General features: G+C 49.0%; 2 protein-coding genes across 3 annotated transcripts in view; one reads left to right on the forward strand and one right to left on the reverse strand.

Moving 5' to 3' along the window:
- actmap (actin maturation protease) lies at positions 1–11110 on the forward strand (the record flags this gene model as incomplete). The annotated part of the gene is made up of 6 exons (XM_078430975.1): positions 1–266; positions 2419–2487; positions 3457–3581; positions 4299–4428; positions 5763–5833; positions 8417–11110. Coding segments are annotated over 6 exons (1020 nt in total), but the record flags the coding sequence as incomplete, so codon positions are not given.
- yif1b (Yip1 interacting factor homolog B (S. cerevisiae)) overlaps positions 11019–20316 on the reverse strand; it is a 17486-nt gene continuing 8188 nt past the window's right edge. For both annotated transcript variants that reach the window (XM_078430997.1, XM_078430996.1), the window contains exons 4-8: positions 18297–18375; positions 17186–17243; positions 15155–15310; positions 14069–14162; positions 11019–11908 (exon numbers count right to left, since the gene is read on the reverse strand). In XM_078430997.1, coding sequence (XP_078287123.1) covers positions 11753–11908; positions 14069–14162; positions 15155–15310; positions 17186–17243; positions 18297–18375 — 543 coding nt within the window. In that variant the 3' untranslated portion in view covers positions 11019–11752. The remainder of the gene's footprint in view (positions 11909–14068; positions 14163–15154; positions 15311–17185; positions 17244–18296; positions 18376–20316) is intronic.

A 20316-nucleotide genomic window follows, 5' to 3' on the forward strand; every position in this document is an offset into this window, starting at 1 on the left:
CTGGCGTTGTGTGCGAAATCCAGAACACAAATGTTGCAACAATGGAGGGCAGGTTCCTGGGAGGACGACTCTGTGATCTCTTCAGAATCTGGAAGGTTGCAACCACATCTACCTCCCCCACCCCCTCCCCCACCCCCTCCCCCACCCCCTCCCCCAACCCCACTACCATCATCTACAAAGAAGCTGTACCAAGTTCTTGCCGAAGGCCAATTGCAGCCAAATGTCCGAGAAGAATTGAAGACGCTGTTCCAGAATCGATCTGACAGGTACAGAGACCGAAACAGTGCGAGCCTGCTAATGGTTTTCCTTGTCTTACATTCTCCTGCCTTCTCCCCATTACACCTGACACCCATACTAAGAAAGAGTATTGAGGGCGTGCAGCGTAGGTTTACTAGGTTAATTCCCGGAATGGCGGGACTGTCATATGTTGAAAGACTGGAGCGACTCGGCTTGTATACACTGGAATTTAGAAGGATGAGAGGGGATCTTATCGAAGCGTATAAGATTATTAAGGGGTTGGACACGTTAGAGGCAGGAAACATGTTCCCAATGTTGGGGGAGTCCAGAACCAGGGGCCACAGTTTAAGAATAAGGGGTGGGCCATTTAGAACTGAGATGAGGAAAAACCTTTTTCAGTCAGAGAGTTGTGAATCTGTGGAATTCTCTGCCTCAGAAGGCAGTGGAGGTCAATTCTATGAATGCATTCAAGAGAGAGCTAGATAGAGCTCTTAAGGATAGCGGAGTTAGGGGGTATGGGGAGAAGGCAGGAATGGGGTACTGATTGAGAATGATCAGCCATGATCACATTGAATGGTGGTGCTGGCTAAAGTGCCGAATGGCCAACTCCTGCACCTATTGTCTATTGAGTTGAGGCATTTTTATTTCTTGAAGCGTTGAGTGTGTTTGGAACTTTCTTCCTTGATGGGTGGTGGAAGCAGTCTTTCAATGGGGAGGTAAATAGATTCTTGTTAAGAAGTGGGTGAAGGGTGAGCGGGGAGAGACAGAGGTTCCTGCAGATCAGATGACTGAACCCGCTCAATGACCAAGTGGCCAAGTCTTATTTATAATTTAAATGTTCGTGTTACAGGTTAGCAATATAGCCTGCAGGTTAAAGCAAGTTAGTGTCGCTCCCTGTGTGTCACTGCAAGTTAAACATGCATCCGCGCAGATGCATTTTAAACCACAGGTGTTGCATGTTATTGCCAATTAACACACATGTTCCCGGAATGGCGGGACTATCATATGTTGAAAGACTGGAGTGACTAGGCTTGTATACACTGGAATTTAGAAGGATGAGAGGAGATCTTATCGAAACATATAAGATTATTAAGGGGTTGGACACGTTAGAGGCAGGAAACATGTTCCCAATGTTGGGGGAGTCCAGAACAAGGGGCCACAGTTTAAGAATAAGGGGTAGGCCATTTAGAACAGAGATGAGGAAAAACATTTTCAGTCAGAGAGTTGTGAATCTGTGGAATTCTCTGCCTCAGAAGGCAGTGGAGGCCAATTCTCTGAATGCATTCAAGAGAGAGCTAGATAGAGCTCTTAAGGATAGCGGAGTCAGGGGGTATGGGGAGAAGGCAGGAACGGGGTACTGATTGAGAATGATCAGCCAGGATCACATTGAATGGCGGTGCTGGCTCGAAGGGCCGAATGGCCTCCTCCTGCACCTATTGTCTATTGTCTATGTTGCAGGCTTGCCTACTTCACGTTCACCTCTGCAGATTAGCTTTCTACCCGATTAGAGGCTGGCACTGCATCCCGTCGTCTTTTGCACTTTAATCTTGCACCTTTTGTGTTATTTAGTTTGAGTTTAGTTTAGAGATACAGCGCGGAATGGGCCCTTTGACCCACCGAGTCCGCGCCGACCTGCGATTCCCACACACTAGCACTATCATATACACACACACTAAGGACAATTTACAGAAGCCAATTCATCTACAAACCTGTACGTCTTAGGAATGTGGGAGGAAACCGGAGCACCCGGAGAAAACACAGGCAGGTCACGAGGAGAAGGTACAGACAGCACCAGTAGTCAAGGAAAATAATTGCAGATGCTGGTTGAAATTAGAGGAAGACACAAAATGCTGGAGTAACTCAGCGGGTCAGGCAGCATCTCAGAAGAGAAGGAATGGGTGACGTTTTCTTCTCTCCTGCGATGCTGCCTGACCCGCTGAGTTACTCCAGCATGTTGTGTGCACCCGTAGTCAAGATCGAACCTGGGTCTGTGGCGCTGTGAGGCGGCAGCTCTACCGCTGCGTCACCCTGCCGCCCACATTTAACATCATAACCCTGCGTGCTGTTTAACATTATAGAGGTTAACAGTGTGTTAACATACTGTAGGTAACCTGCTGCAAAGTGGCAGGCGTTCCTCCAACAATGAGGTTTTTAGCTGGTTGTCTTTTTATTCTTTCACAGTTTTAGCAAAGAGTTGAACTGGCTGCTTATTAACAAACCGGTGCCCTCATTGATCCAGGATGGTCCACAGTAAGTAGCCAATCACTTTTATTTGTAAACCATTAGTTTGTCTACATCATTGGCATCTTGATATTTATAGGGGAAAAAACTGCAGATGCTGGTTAAAATCTCAGGTAGACACAAAATGCTGGAGTAACTCAACGGGTCAGGCAGCATCTCGGGAGAGAAGGAATGGGTGACGTTTCGGGTCGAGACCCTTCGTGTCTCTTAACTCAGCGGAACAGGCAGCATCTCTGGAGATAAAGGTTGGGTGACGTTTTGGGTCAGGAGCAGAAGTATCCCGACCCAAAACGTCATACATTCTTTCTCTCCAGAGATGCTGCCTGACCCGCTGAGTTCTCCAGCACTTGGTGTCTATAATAAAATCTTGGGTTGTATTTGCTGCAAATGAGACGGATTGACTTATGTCTTCAAGAAGCTGCAGGGAGAGGAGAGGGACGATTCCTTCTCTCCCGAGATGCTGCCTGACCCTTTGAGTTACTCCGCAGCCTTCTGTAGCAAAGAATTCCACAGATTCACCACCCTCTGATTGAAGAAACTCCTCTTCCTCTCCTTTGTAAAGGTATGTCCTTTTATTCAGTGGCTATGGCCTTCAGTCCTAGACTCTCCCACTAGTGGAAACATCCTCTCCACTCTATCCCGGCTTCTCACTATTCGGTAAGTTTCGATGAGGCTCCCCCTCATCCTTCTCACTCCAGCGTGTAGAGGCCCACTGCCGTCATCATTGCTCATCATTACGTCAAGGAAGGATAAATTCCCCGAGTAACTCAATGGTCAGGCAGCGTCTCTGGAGGAAATGGATAGGGGATGCCACGGGTCGGGACCCTTCTTCAGACCTGACCCGAAACGTCACCTATCCAATTTCTCCAGAGATGCTGCCTGACCTGCTGAGTTACTCCAGCATTTTGTGTCTTATCTTTGGTATAAAATGGCTGCATTGCTCAGCTCTGCTGTTTCAAAGGTTTTCTTCTATTCCAGGTGCGGCCTGGTTGCTCTCTGGATGGCTGGACATTTGCTGCATTCATCTGACGCCGTGAGTCTGGAGAAGATTGTGAACTGCGCAGTGGAGAATAACTACACTGTTCAAGGAGAGATGTTCTCAGGTACTCAACAGCGCGCAGCAGGAGACAAGGCAGAGATAGATTCTTATTTAGTACGGGGGTCAGGGGTTATGGGGAAAAGGCAGGAGAATGGGGTTAACTGGGAGAGATAGATCAGCCATGATTGAATGGCAGAGTAGACTTGATGGGCCGAATGGCCTAATTCCGCTCCTATCACACATGAGCTTATAACGCTGCTTCCTCCGCATGTCTGATTAATTCCCATTCTTTCTCCTTCAGACTTGTTCAGTAACAGAGGCCACAGACCCAGGCCTCTCAGCATCCCATCGCTCCATCAACCACGAGGCAAAATTTTGATTTAGTTTAGAGATACAGCGTAGCAACAGGCCCTTTCGGCCCACCGGGTCCGCGCCGACCAGCGATCCCCCACATTAATACTATCCTACACCCACTAGGGACAATCTTTTTATACATTTACCAAGCCATTTAACCTACAAACCTGTACGTCTGTGGAGTGTGGGAGGAAACCGAAGATCTCGGAGAAAACCCATGCAGGTCACGGGGAGAACGTACAAACTCCATACAGACAGCACCCATAATCGGGATCGAACCCGGGTCTCTGGCGCTATAAGGCAGCAACTCTAACGCTGCACCACCCTGACTAGTTTAAGCATTTCTATATTTCAACAGCAGCTAAACTGTGACATCCTTCTGTTGTAAACGGACTAAGGCATTCTCTTGTGTATTTTCTGATTGCAGGTGATAATATGGTGAACCTGGCCAAAGAGGTCTTTACGTGTCATGGTGAACTGCTCACTGATGGTTTAATGGGCAGCAACAGATCCAGAATACTGAGCCACCTAAAGGCTGGTTATCCCGTGTTAATACCGTATCCTTGCAAAAGCTCATCAAGGCATCCACTGCCCGCGCAGACCTGGAGACACCAGGAACTGCAGATGCTGGGTTACAACAAAAAAAAGACACAAAGTGCTGGAGTAACTCAGCATCTCTGGAGAACACGGACAGGTCACCGATCCTTATTCTCTAGAGATGCTGCCTTACCTGCCGAGCAGCTCCAGCACTCTGTGTCTTATTTTGCCCTCCCCAGTCTCACTGTGGACCCGCAATCCCTTCGAGTCTCACTGTCACCCCCACACTCCCCCAAGTCTCTCCTGGCCCCCCTCCCCCCTCCGTGACCCCACACTCTTAAGGCTACCAGTCCCACACACCACCAATCTCACCAAGGCGATGAGCGACCACCTCCACTTCCAACGCCCCAACAAGGAAGATCTCTCCCAGTCCACAACCCAGGCTCTCCAGCAATCCCTGCAACGGTCGTGTTGGAACAACGTTATTGTGAGTGAATCAAAGATCAGTCAAACACCGTGGTGCAGCGGTAGAGCTGCTGCCTCACAGCGCCAGAGACCCGAGTTCCATCCTGATCACGGGCGCTGTTTGTACCTTCACCCCGTGATCTGCCTCGGTTTTCTCTGGGTGCTCCGGTTTTCTCCCACTCTCCAAAGACGTGCAGGTTTGTAGGTCGATTAGCTTGGTATAAATGTAAATTGTCCCTAGTGTGTGTGGGATAGTGTTAATGTGCGGGGATCGCTGGTCAGCCCAGACTCGGTGGGCCGAAGGGCCTGTTTTCGCGCTGTATCTCTAAACTATAAAGCTTGTCACTCCCCAGGGAGTTTAATGAGGATGAGATCTCCATAGAAGCGTTCACCGTCACCTGCAGTTAATAGGCAATGTCCAAGTTTATCTGATCCATGATAGACACAAAGTGTTGGAGTAACTCAGCGGGACAGGCAGCATCGCTGGAGAAAAGAGATGGCGACGGTTCGGGTTCAAACCCTTCTTCAGAATCTTGGTTAGACTCATAGGGTCTTTCAGTGTGGAAACAGGGTCAACCTGCCCACACCGGTCAACATGTCCCAGCTACACTAGTCCCACCTGCCTGTGTTATGTCCATATCCCTCCAAGCCTGTCCTATCCATGCAAAAACCGACCCGAAATGGCACCTATCCATGTTCTCCAGAGATGGTGCCTGACCCGCTGAGTGTATAAGCAGTATGAACTCAGTATAAACCAGCATCTGCAGTTCCTTCCTACGCATTGTAACTTTGTTGGGCGAGAGCGTTGGTGTGGAACCGTTACTGCCGGGCGCGAGTGTGCATGCTGTTAACACAGGGTAAATCGGTGCAATTCCTTAACGGCAAGAAGCTATGATGAAGATTTCAACCACGAGCCGTGCCTGAGGAAAGGCCACCGAGCCCACTGGGCCGTGCTCACAGGTGCGTCTCCCTTCCCTTCCATTGCAATTGACACAATACAGTGCAGCTTCACCGCCGATAGCGCAGCGGTAGAGTTGCTGCTTTACAGCGAATGCAGCGCCGGAGACTCAGGTTCGATCCTGACTACGGGTGCTGCACTGTAAGGAGTTTGTACGTTCTCCCCGTGACCTGCGTGGGTTTTCTCCGAGATCTTCGGTTTCCTCCCACACTCCAAAGACGTACAGGTATGTAGGTTAATTGGCTGGGTAAATGTAAAAAAAATTGTCCCTAGTGGGTGTAGGATAGTGTTAATGTGCGGGGATCGCTGGGCGGCACGGACTTGGAGGGCCGAAAAGGCCTGTTTCCAGCTGTATATATATGATATGATATGATATGATATCCCTGCAACTGGTGGCCCGACGCCTCCTTTAATCCGGACAAAATCCCCCCCGAAAACGTGCCGGGTGAGGTGGCCAATCTCAACGAGACTTTCATGGCCGAGTCGAACTTGCCCCCAGCGGACGGGGCTACGGATCTCCAGCCTGGCCGGAGCCTGCAGATCCGTTCCCATAGCCGGCTGCAGAGGCCAAGTCGATCCCCCCCGACAACCTACTGTTCCGGTACCGTTCCACTCCTCTTGGAGGTCTTGACCTGTGTTGGTCTGACATAACGGATAATCCACCAAGGCTTGGGAACCAATGGTGCCAGAAAATCGGTGGTGGACCTGTAGTGTGACTGAGCCCACACTAACCATTCTATTACACTAAACCTACACTAATCAAACCAAATTTATATTCTCTCTGAAAAAAGACACAAAATGCTGGAGTAACTCAGCGGGTCAGGCAGCATCCCTAGAGAACATGGATAGGTGACACTTCTTCAGACTGATTGTACGGGGGGGGGGGGGGGGGGGAAGAACGCTGGAAGAAAGGAGGGGTAGGACAAAACGTGGCAGGTAATAGGTGAATAGCTCTTAAGGATAGTGGAGTCAGGGGGTATGGGGAGATGGCAGGGACGGGGTACTGATTGTGAATGATCAGCCATGATCACATTGAATGGTGGTGCTGGCTCGAAGGGCCGAATGGCCTACTCCTGCACCTATTGTCTATTGTGAACACAGACGAGGGGGGTTTTGATAGGCAGATGGTGGATGGACAAAGGATAGAGATTTAAAAAAAATCTCTATATTGTTCTCAATTCCCCATTGATTCTACCACTCCCTACACACTAGGCACAACTTATAGAGGGCCAATTAACCTGCAAACCCACACAGCTTTTGGATGTTGGAGGAAACCGGAATACCCGGAGGAAACCCACGAGGCCACAGGGAGAACGAGCAAACTCCACACAGACAGCACCCGAGGTCAGGATCGAACCTGGGCCTCTGGCGCTGTGAGGCAGGGTCTCTGCCAGCTTTGCCACTGCGCTGCCCCTTTCTAATAGTCATAGTGATACAGCATGGAAACAGGCCCTTCGGCCCAACTTGCCCTCACCGGCCAACGTGTCCAAGTCACACTAGTCCCACCTGCCCGAGTTTGGTCCGTTTCCCTCCAAACCTGTCGTATCCATGTACGTGTCTTTCTTAAATGTTGCGATAGTCTCTCCCTCAACTACCTCCTTTGGCAGCTTGTTCCATACACCCACCACCCTTTATGTGAAAAAGTTAACCCTCAGACTCCTATTAAATCTTTTCCCCTGCACCTTAAACCTATGTCCTCTGGTTCTGTTGTGATGTTCTGAGCTGCTGAGTTCACAATGGAATTTCCTGTTTGGGCCACGTGGCTTGCCAGCGAGAGGGGTCAACAGAGGCGTTGTTCATATCAGGAACGTTTTCCCTTTTGTGGGAAGTTTCTCATTACGTCATGCCTTTCTGAGGTAGCTATACTGTGGGAACTAACAGGGAACAACTGACTTCCATACAGTGCCTTAAACCATTCGATCAACACCTCCACAATCCAACATGCCACAAAACTAAACCCACTGCTAAACGTAAACTTTACACTACTCTGGATGTATTCTCAATCATTTGCGAGTGGACAAAATCGAGAGTGGAATAGATTGGTAAATATAGTCTCTTGCCCAGGGTAGGGGAATCGAGTACGTTTTTGTTTACACAAAGGGTGGCGGATGCGTGGAACAAGCTGCTGGAGGGAGTAGTTGGGGCAGGTTGCAACGTTTAAAAAACATTTTGACGGGTATGTGGATAGGACAGGTTTAGAAGGATATGGGTAAAATACAGACAGGTGGGACTAGTGTAGATGGGACATGTTGGACGGTGTGGGCAAGTTGGGCCTGTTTCCGTGCTGTGTGACTCGATGGGTGGATAGATGAATAGCCTATAGTTGAATTTCCTGTACAATAGCTATTCAACATGGTTGATTCAGCGGGTCAGGCAGCATCTCTGGGGAGAAGGAATGGGTGACGTTTCAGGTTCGACTGAGTCTGAAGAAGGGTCTCGACCCGACACGTCACCCATTCCTTCTTTCCAGAGATGCTGCCTGACCCGCTGAGTTACTCCAGCATTTTGTGTCTATCTTCAATTTAAACCAGCATCTGCAGTTTGTTTCCCTACAGCATGTTTGATTGTTGCTTCTGGTCGTACAGGTGTGCTGCTGGGACTGCGGTGTCAACTGCCGGAGGGCGTCTACGAGAAGGACCCTGACATCCCCGGTGTCCACCACCTGGCTGGAGGAGCCACTGGAGCCCCCTACCCCGAGGAATGTGTCGTTGAGGTTTACTTGCTGGCCAAACAGGGGAAAAGTTTGAGGTACCAGCTGTGGGAGTACGAGAGGGTACACCAGAGCAACGTGCAGCTGGCAGAGTTCAGTCCCAAGCGAGAGAACGACGGGACGGCCTACATCGTACCTGACGCCGGTGTGAAGCTGGGGCTGTGTGGGGTTGTGATTCTCCTGCAGCCGTTGTCCCCAGTATCAAAGCCGACACCTCCCATTACTAATAACTGAACAATAACAACTTTTGTTATATCAAGTCTGCAACATCTCAGGGTCCTCCAGCAAACAAAGCACTATTAAGTCACCCAGAGTAGAGGAATCAAGACCCACAGAACAAAGGTTTAAGGTGAGAGGGGTGATATTTAATGGGAACCAGAAGGGCAAATTTTTCACTTGGAGGGTGGTGGATTTGTTTAGCTTAGAGATACAGCATGGAAACAGGCCTTTCAGTCCACGCCGACCAACAATCACTCATACACTCGTTCCAGTTCTTCTCATCAGGGATAATTTACAGAGGGCCAGGTAACCTACAACCTGCACGCCTTTGGAATATATGAGGAAACCGAAGCACCCGGAGAAAACCCACGTGGTCACAGGATGTGCAAACTCCATACAGACAGCGCCAAGGTCAGGATTGAACCTGGGTCTCTAGTGCTGTAAGGAAGTAACTTTTCCTCTGCGCCACCCCGATATTTGCCAGAGAAGGAAGTCGAGGGAAGTACAAAACAACATTTAAATGGCATTTTTATACAGATACATGGGTGGAAAAGCTTTAGAGGGATCTGGACCAAACACGGGCAAGTGGAACAGATGGAAACTTGGGCCGAAGGGCCTGCCTGCAAGCTGTATGACTCTATAAGAGAATCAGTGTGGACTAGGACCAGACTGAGAATTCCATCACTCTTTAAAATAGTGCTGCGGATTGCTCTCTCTCACCAGAGGGTCGGTTCTTTTAACGTTTCATTCAAAGGACTATTGCTCCACTGTAGATCATTCTATAATACTGCGAAGATTGAGACCTCGATCATTGAAAGCATGCAGCTTACATAGGGGAAAGTTCCCCAGGAATCAGCCTATTGGGTCAAGAGGGGAATGCAGATGCTGGGCAAGTTTGTGTTCCCATTCACCTGCCCAGGCTCAGTGGCCAAATCAAATGGAGAGGACACTTCATCCTTGCTGGGCAGTGAGATGTAACCACAGATGAGAAATCTCCCTCTCCAAGCAGGACAACGCCAAGCCACACCACCATCTCTCACAGATGGACGGATACCAGTGCAGTACAGTACATAGGGGAAAGGCAATATGTTGGAGGAGTTGGACATTGTGCTGATTATTACTGTGTTGAACTGCTCCAGATATTGACTGTAAAGCACAGGAGATACAAGATACAGATGTTGGTTTACATTTAAGAAAAGGACACAAGGTGCTGGAGTAACTGAGCGGGTAAGGCATCTTCTCTGGAGAACATGGCTATGTTTCAGGACGGGGCCCTTCTTCAGACTTGGACAGCATTGCACATCGCTTGGATCATGCCTGCAATGGGCATAATAAAACATTGCCTGCACACAACACCCACGCTGTGTTTCTGACATTTACTACTACAGCAGATTTATGATCCTTCTGATCAAACGTTTAACAGTTGCCTCCTGCAGTGCTGCAGTAAGGAAGGTGGGAGACCTGGTACTCGTGCCAACACAACGTCTGCATTCTCTTCTCCACTGGAAGCAACTGCTCTGGACGTCACAGCTCGTCTGGCAAAACCACGCGGTTAGAGAACACGCAAACACACACACACACAGAGCAGCCGAGGTCAGGATCGAACCCAGGTCTCTGGCGCTGTGAGGCAGCAGCTCTACCGCTGTGGCACTGACGTCCTCACTGGGAATCTCATTGAATCCCACCAGATAATGGAAAGCCGAGATAGAGTGTACTTGGAAAGGATGTTTCCAGTAACGGGAGAGACAGCCTCAAAATAAAAGGACGTACCTTCAGAATAGAGACACGGAAGAATTTATTTTGCTGGAGGATGGTGAATCTGTGGAATTCTTTGCCACAGACAGTTATGGAGACAAAGTCATTTGGTATTTTTAAAGCAGAGATTGATTGATTCTTGATTAGTAAAGATGTCAAAGGGTATGGGTGGAAGGCAGGAGAATGGGGTTGAGGGGGGAAAATAGATCAGCCAGGATTGAATGGCAGAGTAGACCCGATGGGTTGAATGGCCTAATTCTGCTCCTGTCTTATGGTCCTGGTTGCCAGCTATCCCCAGAATTATTTCTGCAGTGTGTACCAGGTTCTATCCGGCTGTATATATATGATATGATGATGATATGATACCTCTAACACGTGGTGGTGGGAATTAACTTAAAGATGCTAAAATAGCCACCTCATAATCTGGAACAAAAATGGGCTTTGAACTGAAAAGAGGATCAGAATATTCTTTGGTCCTGCTGAAATAAATGGCTAAGATTCAGTGACGAATGCATTATAATTTTTATTTGCTCAATGTGTTTATAAATAGGTTTTTTTTTTTAAAATCCCATTGTGCGGCAGGCAGAGAGCACAGTAGATGTCCATTAGCTTACGTTTCCCTGCACATTGGTGATCAATTAAACCAGTGGATGATTATATGGGCAGTCCAGCAGAAAAGGTTGACCCAAGGATGGATGAAGTCCACATTCCAAGCCCATTCTCTGAGAAGACAAGAGTTCCCCGTGTTCCCTCCTTTCTCCAATGTCCTTGCTCCATGGGGAAGGGGTTAGTCACACCCTGGCTTGGGATAGGGTGTGAGAAGCAATGGGGAGAAGGCAGGAGAATTGGGTTTGAAGGGAGAGATAGATTAGCCATGATTGAATGGCGGAGTAGGCTTGATGGGCTGAATGGCCTAATTCTACTCCGATCACTTATGATCCCACGACTGTCACCCAGGGGAAAGCACACGCACACACAAACATGAACGCACGCGCCCACACACACACACAATTACAAACACACATGCACTCAAACCACGCACAGGCCCAAGTACCCATCTCACTCGGTGAGTTGGCCTACCCACCCACCCTGCCTTGGCCCTAGAAAGGCAGCTGGCCCGTGTCACCCGCCTGGGGTGATGGACCCCGCGAGGCTCTCCGACCCACTGGCCCACCCCGACCGCAGTGGGAGATCAACGAGCCCCAGGGAACGCAGGGGGTTTTCTTGGCAAGCGCCCTTATCTAATCAAGTGATAGGTGAGCCAGTACATGAAGAAAGGCTGCACTGCAGCAATGGCCATGGTCAGGTACATCCGTAGCTGGTTCCTGGTGCCCCGGACCAGAACACCCTCGGCCGCAGCCTCCGACAGAATCTTCAGCCGCAGCGTCCGGATCTGAAAAACATTTCAAAAGACAATTGTGAAGATGAAGCAAAGAGTCTGGGAGAAGCTGGTCAGCTGTGTTATTGGTGTTTGTTCATTCATATCAATCGGTAGTAGGACCGTAGAAACACTAAGTGAGAGGTGATTTTCCACACAGTGGAGATGGTAGGTGTATGGAATGAGTGCCAGAGGAGGTAGTTCAGGCAGCTACCATAACAGCATTTAAAAGACACTTGGAAAGGTACATGGAAGCAAAGGTTTAGAAGGGTGTGGGCCAAACGCAGGCAAATGGGACCAGCTTAGATGGAGCATCTTGGCCAGCATGTACAAGTTGGGCTGATAGGCCTGTTTCCATGCCATAAGACTCCAAGTCTCTCACGGCATAGCGGCACAAGTGGTGGAGCTGCTGTCTCTCCGCGCCAGAGACGCAGCTTCCATGTTGACCTCAGATGCTGCCTGTGTGGAGCTTGCACGTTCCCTCGGCGACTGCGTTTATGGCTTTCCTCCCGCATCCGAAAGACGCGTGGGTTTGTCGGTTAAGTAGCCTCTGTACAAATTGCCCCTGGTGTGTGGGGAGTGGATGAGAAAGTGGGATAACATGGAGCTGGTGTGAACAGGTGATCGATGGTCAATGTGGACTCGATGCTGTTTCTATGCTGTCTCCATACACTCAGCCCAGGGTGCGAGGCCAGATGGCAGACAAGGCAATAACCGGTACAACCTCATGATCCTCACGGTGGAATGTCCTTCAGGGGCAATGACAGGTACAAAGGGGACAGGGGGGAGAGAGCAGCACCCGGCACGGGTAGATGCTGCTTCACACTTTACAGACCAATATTCAATGTTGACTTCCTGTGCTGTCTGTGGGGAGTTTATGTACCTCCTCTGTGACCGCACAGGTTTCCCCCAGGTGCTCCATTGTCCTCCATATCAAAGGACATGCATGCTGGTAGATTAAATGGCTGCTGTAAATGACCACCGGTGGGTGGGCGACTGGTAGACCTTGGGACAATGCGACGTGATTACTGTAGGATTGGTGGACATTGGTGTGCGATGGCACAGACCTGTTGTACTGAAAGGCCTGACCTTACGTGACGTGACTCTCCCTAGCACTTGAGCCTGGAGCCGTACATACCCAAGGGAGAGTCGGTGTTCCAAGAACCGTCCCGCAGGGAGAAGCCAGAAATATAAGCAGGAGAGTTGATGTTCCTGGAACTTTACTCTGAACAGACACCAACCCAGGAGCAGCACAGTGGCACAGCGGTAGAGTTGTTGCCTTACAGCACCAGACACCCGAGTTCAATCCTGACTGCAGATGCTGTCGATACGGAGATTGTACGTTCTCCCTGAGACTCTGTGGGTTTTCTCCGGGTGCTCTGGTTTCCTTCCACATTCCAAAGATGTGCAGGTTTGGCGGTTAATTGCCTTATGTAGATTGTCCTTGGAATGTAGGACAGAACTAGTGTACGGGGTGATCGCTAGTCGGCGCGGACTTTGTGGGCTGTTTCCGCGCTGTATCTCTAAATTAAACCACTGATATCCTACCAGGGAACTATTCACAAAATGTTGGAGTAACTCAGCAGGTCAGGCAGCATCTTGGGAGAGAAGGAATGGGCGACGTTTCGGGTCGAGACCCTTCTTCAGACTGATGTCGGGGGGGGGGGGGCAAAGGAAGGATATAGGTGGAGACAGGAAGATAGAGGGAGATCTGGGAAGGAGGAGGGGAAGAGAGGGACAGAGGAACTATCTAAAGTTGGAGAAGTCAATGTTCATACCACTGGGCTGCAAGCTGCCCAAGCGAAATATGAGGTGCTGTTCCAATATCTGGTGGGCCTCACTATGGCACTGGAGGAGGCCCATGACAGAAAGGTCAGACTGGGAGTGGGAGGGGGAGTTGAAGTTCTTCAGTCTGAAGAAGGGTCTCGACCCGAAACGTCGCCCATTCCTTCTCTCCTGAGATGCTGCCTGACCTGCTGAGTTACTCCAGCATTTTGTGAATAAATACCTTCGATTTGTACCAGCATCTGCAGTTATTTTCTTATCCTACCAGGGAACAGTCAGGATCCTGATTTGCAAGAAAGAGATGGAGGGCGAAGATTTTTATTCCCATAATGGGATAAATATTTGTGGAGTTTATTAAGCCAAAGGAGAAATTAAGTGAAGTACACCCACCATGAACACCACGACTGAGATGGAGCACCAGGCCAAAGCAATGTAGTACCCCATTCTTCCAAACATCAACCCAGCTATGATTCCAACTATCATCCTGTGGGGAGAAAGCAGAGGGTGGAGATGAGACAGCTGCTGAATTGCAATATTATCAATGTCCACGCTCCCACATCAATGGGAGTTTATTGTCATCTATATACTACAACTCTCGTTTGTTATCTTGTTTGTGACTGAACTTCAGCCAAACCGGTACACGATAGCGCCACAATTTTAGGCCCACCTTACTCACCATTGTCAGTTTAGTGATAATGCAAGTAGTTTTATTGAAATCGGTGTTATATTTTTTAAGTTATTCACATTTTAAAGTTTAAAAGGAGGGGAGGGGGAGGAGGGAGAGGGGAGTTGAGGAGAGAGGGGGGGGGGGAGGGGAAGGACAGGTTGCTGCACCAATGCAGGAGAGGTTTGGGCCCAATGGGTCCACTTTGTCTAGTAAGTTCTAAGAGCAGAATCGGGCCATCCAGCCAATCAAGTCTATTCCGCCATTCAATCATGGCTGGTCCATCTTTCCCTCTCAACCCCATTCTCCTGCCTTTTCTCCATAACTCCATCACCCAAACTACTCAAGAATCTGTCAGTTTTCCGCCTTAAAAATATCCGTTGACTTGGCCTCCACAGTCGTTAGTGGCAAAGAATTCCACAGATTCACCACCTAAAGAAATGCCATCTCATCTCCTTTCGAAAGGCGCATCCTTTTATTCTGAGGCTGTGTCCTCTGGTCCGAGACTCTCCCACTAGTGGAAACATCCTCCCCACATCCACTCCATCCAGGCCTTTCACTATTTAGTAAGTTTCAATGAGGCCCCACTCATCCTGCTAAACTCCAGTGGGTACAGGTCCAGTACCTTCAAATGGTCATCTTATGTTAACCCACTCATTCCTGGGATCATTTGCGTAACGGGTCACATGTACCCAAGTAATTGATGTCCTTCACCCAATAGCCACTCAGCGCCAGGATATGCTTGCAAACTGACCCTGCCCCAGCCCAAAGACTCGCCCTATCCACCCACCCCCCAGTGCCCAAACACCTACCCAACGTATTTGTACCCGGCAAAGGCGGCAAGGTCGATGGTGGTGAGGTCCGTGTTCACCGTGACCAGGTACAGGCTGAGCAAGACGGCGAGCACCTCGATGACCAGCCAGATCAATGCGGTACTGGCCAACATGCCCAGCATCTCTGGGGAGAACCTGTGGGAAGAGACAGAGCGAGCTGAGTCAATGCTGGGCGTGAGGAAACAATGTGCTGCAGGCTCGACACATCTTGCAGCGACTCCATGCAGAGCCATCCCACCCACAGCACAAGAGGGCTAACTCCCAACCAGCATGGACAACCATTCCAGAATTTACCCATGTATTCCCAGCAACCAGCTGGAATTTAGTTTAGCTTAGAGATTCAGCATGGACACAGGCCCTTCGGCACACCGAGTCCATGCTGACCAGCGATCCCGTACAGTAGCACTATCGTACACACTGCGGACAATTTAACCAAGCCAATTAACCTGCAAACCTGTACGTCTTTGGAATGTGGGCAGAAACCGGAGCTCCTGGAGAAAACCCACACAGGTCACGGGGCAAACATACAAACAGCACTCGCAGTCGGGATCAAACCCGGGTCTCTGGCGCTTTAAGGCAGCAGAGCTACCGTTGCACCGGCAAAGTCCCGCTCCCTCCCCTGACATCAGCCTGAAGAAGGGTCTCGACCCGAAACGTCACCCATTCCTTCTTTCCAGAGATGCTGCCTGACCCGCTGAGTTACTCCAGCATTTTGTGTCTACCTTCGATTTAATCCAGCATCTGCAGTTTTTTTCCCCTACACAGCTGGAATGCAGGATGAATCTGGAGCAGGATCATCCTTGGCTTTGGAACAGTGGAAATGGTTAGGACTGGAAGGAATTTAGAAAGTAAACTAATCACCCATGAGTGGAATAAAAGAGCTGCAAGTGTAGAACGTGCTAGATATCTGAAAAAGAAAAATGTTTGCAGGAGCAGGGGGGGTGCTGAGCTGCCCGAGGCTTGGGCACAAGTGTACCACAGAAGAGCACTACACAACCCGCAGGCATTGCCACTTTCATTTCACTGCACATCGAGTATGTGTATGTGACAAATAAATTTGACTTGACTTGACTTGACGGCCATCTTTCAGACTGGTCATTAAACTAACCCCCCACCATCTCTCTCTGGGTCAAATGAAAGATCCAAAGGTTTTGCCGTGAAGCCAGAAATTATGCCCAGTGACCGGCCAATAGTTATCCCTTGAATAATGTTATTAAAGAACAAAACCTAGTTATTATCAGCGGGCCAGACAGCATATCTGGAGCGCATGGATTGGTGACATTCCGGGTCGAGACCCTTCTTCAGACAAAGGAGTATCTGAAGAATGATCTCAACCTAAAGTGCCACCAATTCATGTGCTCCAGGAGGCTGCCTGACCTGCTGAGCATTTTGTATCTTCAATAAACCAGCATCTGCAGTTTCTTGTTTTATACTGGTTATTACTACCCTGTTCGAAACAAGAGCTTACTATACAAGGATTTATTATCAGGTGTACTTAGTTTATCAGTTGAACAGTTTGTTTTGCATGCTATCCAATCAAAATCAGATAATACTATACATAAATACAATCAAGTCACAATCAGTGGAGCAAAGTAAAAGGTACAGAGTGCAGAATATAGTTCTGAGCAGTATAGCGCTACAGATCCAGAGACAAAGTCCAATGTTCACAGTGAGTTAGAGGAGAATCAGACAGTACCCTCGCTGATGGAAGGATCGTTTAGAAGGCTGATAAGGGAAATGACTGGGGCGGGACACATCTTTCATTATGTTGGATGTTTTCCCGAGGCAGCGTGAAGTGTAGGTGGAGTCAATGGTGTGTGCAAAATAGAATACAGCTAGAAATGTTTGTCCATGGCTGGCAAGACAACACACATTTCCTGGCGCTCAAGTCCTTTAAGCATAACACTAATTAAAATGCATTATCTCAACTCCAGACATCCCACTTAAACATGCTCAACTGTTGGATCAGAGAATGGAGAGACAGGACTGTCAGTGATAAAAGGTCTTCACCTGCTCTGAGTCCCAAGGGCAAATCCAGCCACCAGTAAATATGTGATGAATGCCATTGCTGAAGGAAGGAAGAGAGAGAGATACAGCCATTAGATGCAGAACGGTGAACGGTGTCAATTCGCAATAACCTGCCATGCGCTCGGTCTGCATTAACAAAACTGATCTCCCGGTGGCCCAGCACTTTAACTCCCCCTCCCATTCCCAGTCTGACCTCTCTGTCATGGGCCTCCTCCAGTGCCATAGTGAGGCCCGCCAGAAATTGGAGGAGCAGCACCTCATATTTCGCCTGGGCAGTTTGCAGCCCGGTGGTATGAACGTCGACTTCTCCAACTTCAGATAGCTCCTCTGTCCCTCCCTTCCCCTCCTCCTTCCCAGATCTCCCTCTATCTTCCTGTCTCCACCTATATCCTTCCTTTGTCCCACCCCCGACATCAGTCTGAAGAAGGGTCTCGACCCGAAACGTCACCCATTCCTTCTCTCCCGAGATGCTGCCTGACCTGCTGAGTTACTCCAGCATTTTGTGGATAAAATGATATTTCAACATGTTCACTTGGGACATCTACATGGTAGTTTAGTTTAGAGATACAGCGCGGAAACAGGCCCCTCGGCCCATCGACCCCCGCACATTAACACAATCCTAAACACACGGGGACAATTTATAATAATAATAATAATAATGCATTACATTTATATAGCGCTTTTCTAACACTCAAAGATGCTTTACAAGGTTTACTAAAACATAAAAGAAAAGAAATAGATAAATGAGTAAACGAAGAGAAAAGGAAAAAGAAGGTGAGGTAACGGTCAGTGATTGAAGGCTGTGCTGAACAGATGAGACTTATATCAAGCTAATTAACCAAAAAAAAACCATGTACATCTTTGGAGCGTGGGAAGAAACCGGAGATCTCGGAGAAACCCCACGCAGATCACGGGGAGAATGTACAAAAGTCTGTACAGACAAGGTCCCGTGGTCGGGATTGTACCCGTGTCTCTGGCGCTGTAAGGCTCTCTCGCCACAGTGCTGCCTGACCAATGTTGACTATCGTGGGGACCCTGTGAGAACTCATAGACCTGGTTATAACCATGAGCGCTTCCGAGTTCAGGCACTCACCTGGAATATACAAGTCAGGAGCGTTTACTTCCACTCGAGGTGCCACCGGAGTATCTTGTTGGTACTGTACCTCCCAGTTCTGTCAACAGAAAGGGTGAAAAGCAACCATTTCGTTTTCCAAAACTGACCCTCGTTCTACATTTCCACGTCACGGTGGAACACTGCCACCCTCTCCTCAACCATCAAGACATGCAGCATGGAAAACGGCCCTGCGGCCTCACATCCATAAAACGGCCCTCCGGCCCCACACCCATGCTGACCAAGCTGCTCCATCTACACTAGTCCCACGTGCCCGAAGGTAGACACAAAACAAAATGCTGGAGTAACTCAGCGGGTCAGGCAGCATTTCTGGAGAGAAGGAATGGGTGACGTTTCGTGTCGAGACCCTAGGATCTCGACCCGAAACGTCACCCATTCCTTCTCGCCAGAGATGCTGCCTGACCCGCAGAGTTACTCCAGCATTTTGGGTCTCGACCCGAAACGTCACCCATTCCTTCTCTCCAGAGATGCTGCCTGACCCGCTGAGTTACTCCAGCATTTTGTGTCTACCTTCGATTTAAACCAGCATCTGCAGGTTTTTTACCTTCCCACCTGCCCGAATTTGGCCCATATCCCTCTAAATCTTTTCTATCGATCCAAATGACTTTTAAATGCTGTTATAGTAAATGCCCCAACTACCTCCTCTGGCAGCTCGTTCCATACCCCCACCACCTTCTGTGTGAAAAAGCTGCCCCTCAGGTTCCTATTAAATTGTTTCCCTCTCCCTTAAACCCAAGTCCTCTGGTTATTAATTCCCCTACTTTGGATAACAGACTCTGTGGATCAACTCTATCTATTCCCCTCATGATCTTTAGACTTTACAAATACAGCGAGGAAACTGGCCCTTCAGCCCACCGGGTCCATGTCGACCAGCGATCACCCCAAGCACAAGCACTATCCCACACACACACTAGGGACAATTTACAGAGGTCAATTAGCCTACAAACCTGCACGTGTGGGGAGTGTGGGTGGAAACTGGAGCACCCGGACAAAACCCACGCAGTTATAGGGAGAACGTGCATTCTCTGTGCAGACAGCACCCGTGGCCAGGATCGAACCCGGGTCTCTGGCGCTGTAAGGCGGCAGCTCTACAATTACGCTACTGTGTAACCTACTTATACACCATATTGTTCCATCTTATACACCATCTTCTTGCTTCACCCAGCAAATCGACATCCTTCCACTCGAGCTCATTATCATAATGTTCCCATTGTGTTTCAGCGAAGGCAAGCCCCCCGTAATTAAGCCTGCACCAGATGACACTCCAGCCCCATATTAAGGAGGACTATTCATGCCCTCAAGCGAACATAGCCTTGCCAGTGAAAAGGTGCCAGCACTGCACTGCTCGGGTTGGCGACAGAGGAAGATACGATAGTGGCATTTAAGCGACTTTTAGACAGGCACATGGATGTGCATGGAATGGAAGGATATGGAACATGTGTAGGCTGTAGTTTAAATTGGCATCAGACATTGTGGGCCAAAGTGCCTGACCCTGTGCTGTTCTATGTTTAGACAATAGGTGCAGGAGGAGGCCATTTGGCCCTTCGAGCCAGCACCGCCATTCAATGTGATCATGGCTGATCATTCTCAATCAGTACCCTGTTCCTGCCTTCTCCCCATACCCCCTGACTCCGCTATCCTTAAGAGCTCTATCTAGCTCTCTCTTGAATGCATTCAGAGAATTGGCCTCCACTGCCTTCTGAGGCAGAGAATTCCACAGATTCACAACACTCTGACTGAAAAAGTTTTTCCTCGTCTCAGTTCTAAATGGCCTACCCCTTATTCTTAAACTGTGGCCCCTTGTTCTGGACTCCCCCAACATTGGAAACATGTTTCCTGCCTCTAACGTGTCTAACCCCTTAATAATCTTATGTTTCGATAAGATCCCCTCTCATCCTTCTAAATTCAAGTGTATACAAGCCTATCTCTCCAGTCTTTCAACATATGACAGTCCCGCCATTCCGGGAATTAACCTAGTAAA

The sequence above is a fragment of the Rhinoraja longicauda genome, chromosome 41 (genome assembly GCF_053455715.1).
Source record: "Rhinoraja longicauda isolate Sanriku21f chromosome 41, sRhiLon1.1, whole genome shotgun sequence".
NCBI classification, from domain to species: domain Eukaryota; kingdom Metazoa; phylum Chordata; class Chondrichthyes; order Rajiformes; family Arhynchobatidae; genus Rhinoraja; species Rhinoraja longicauda.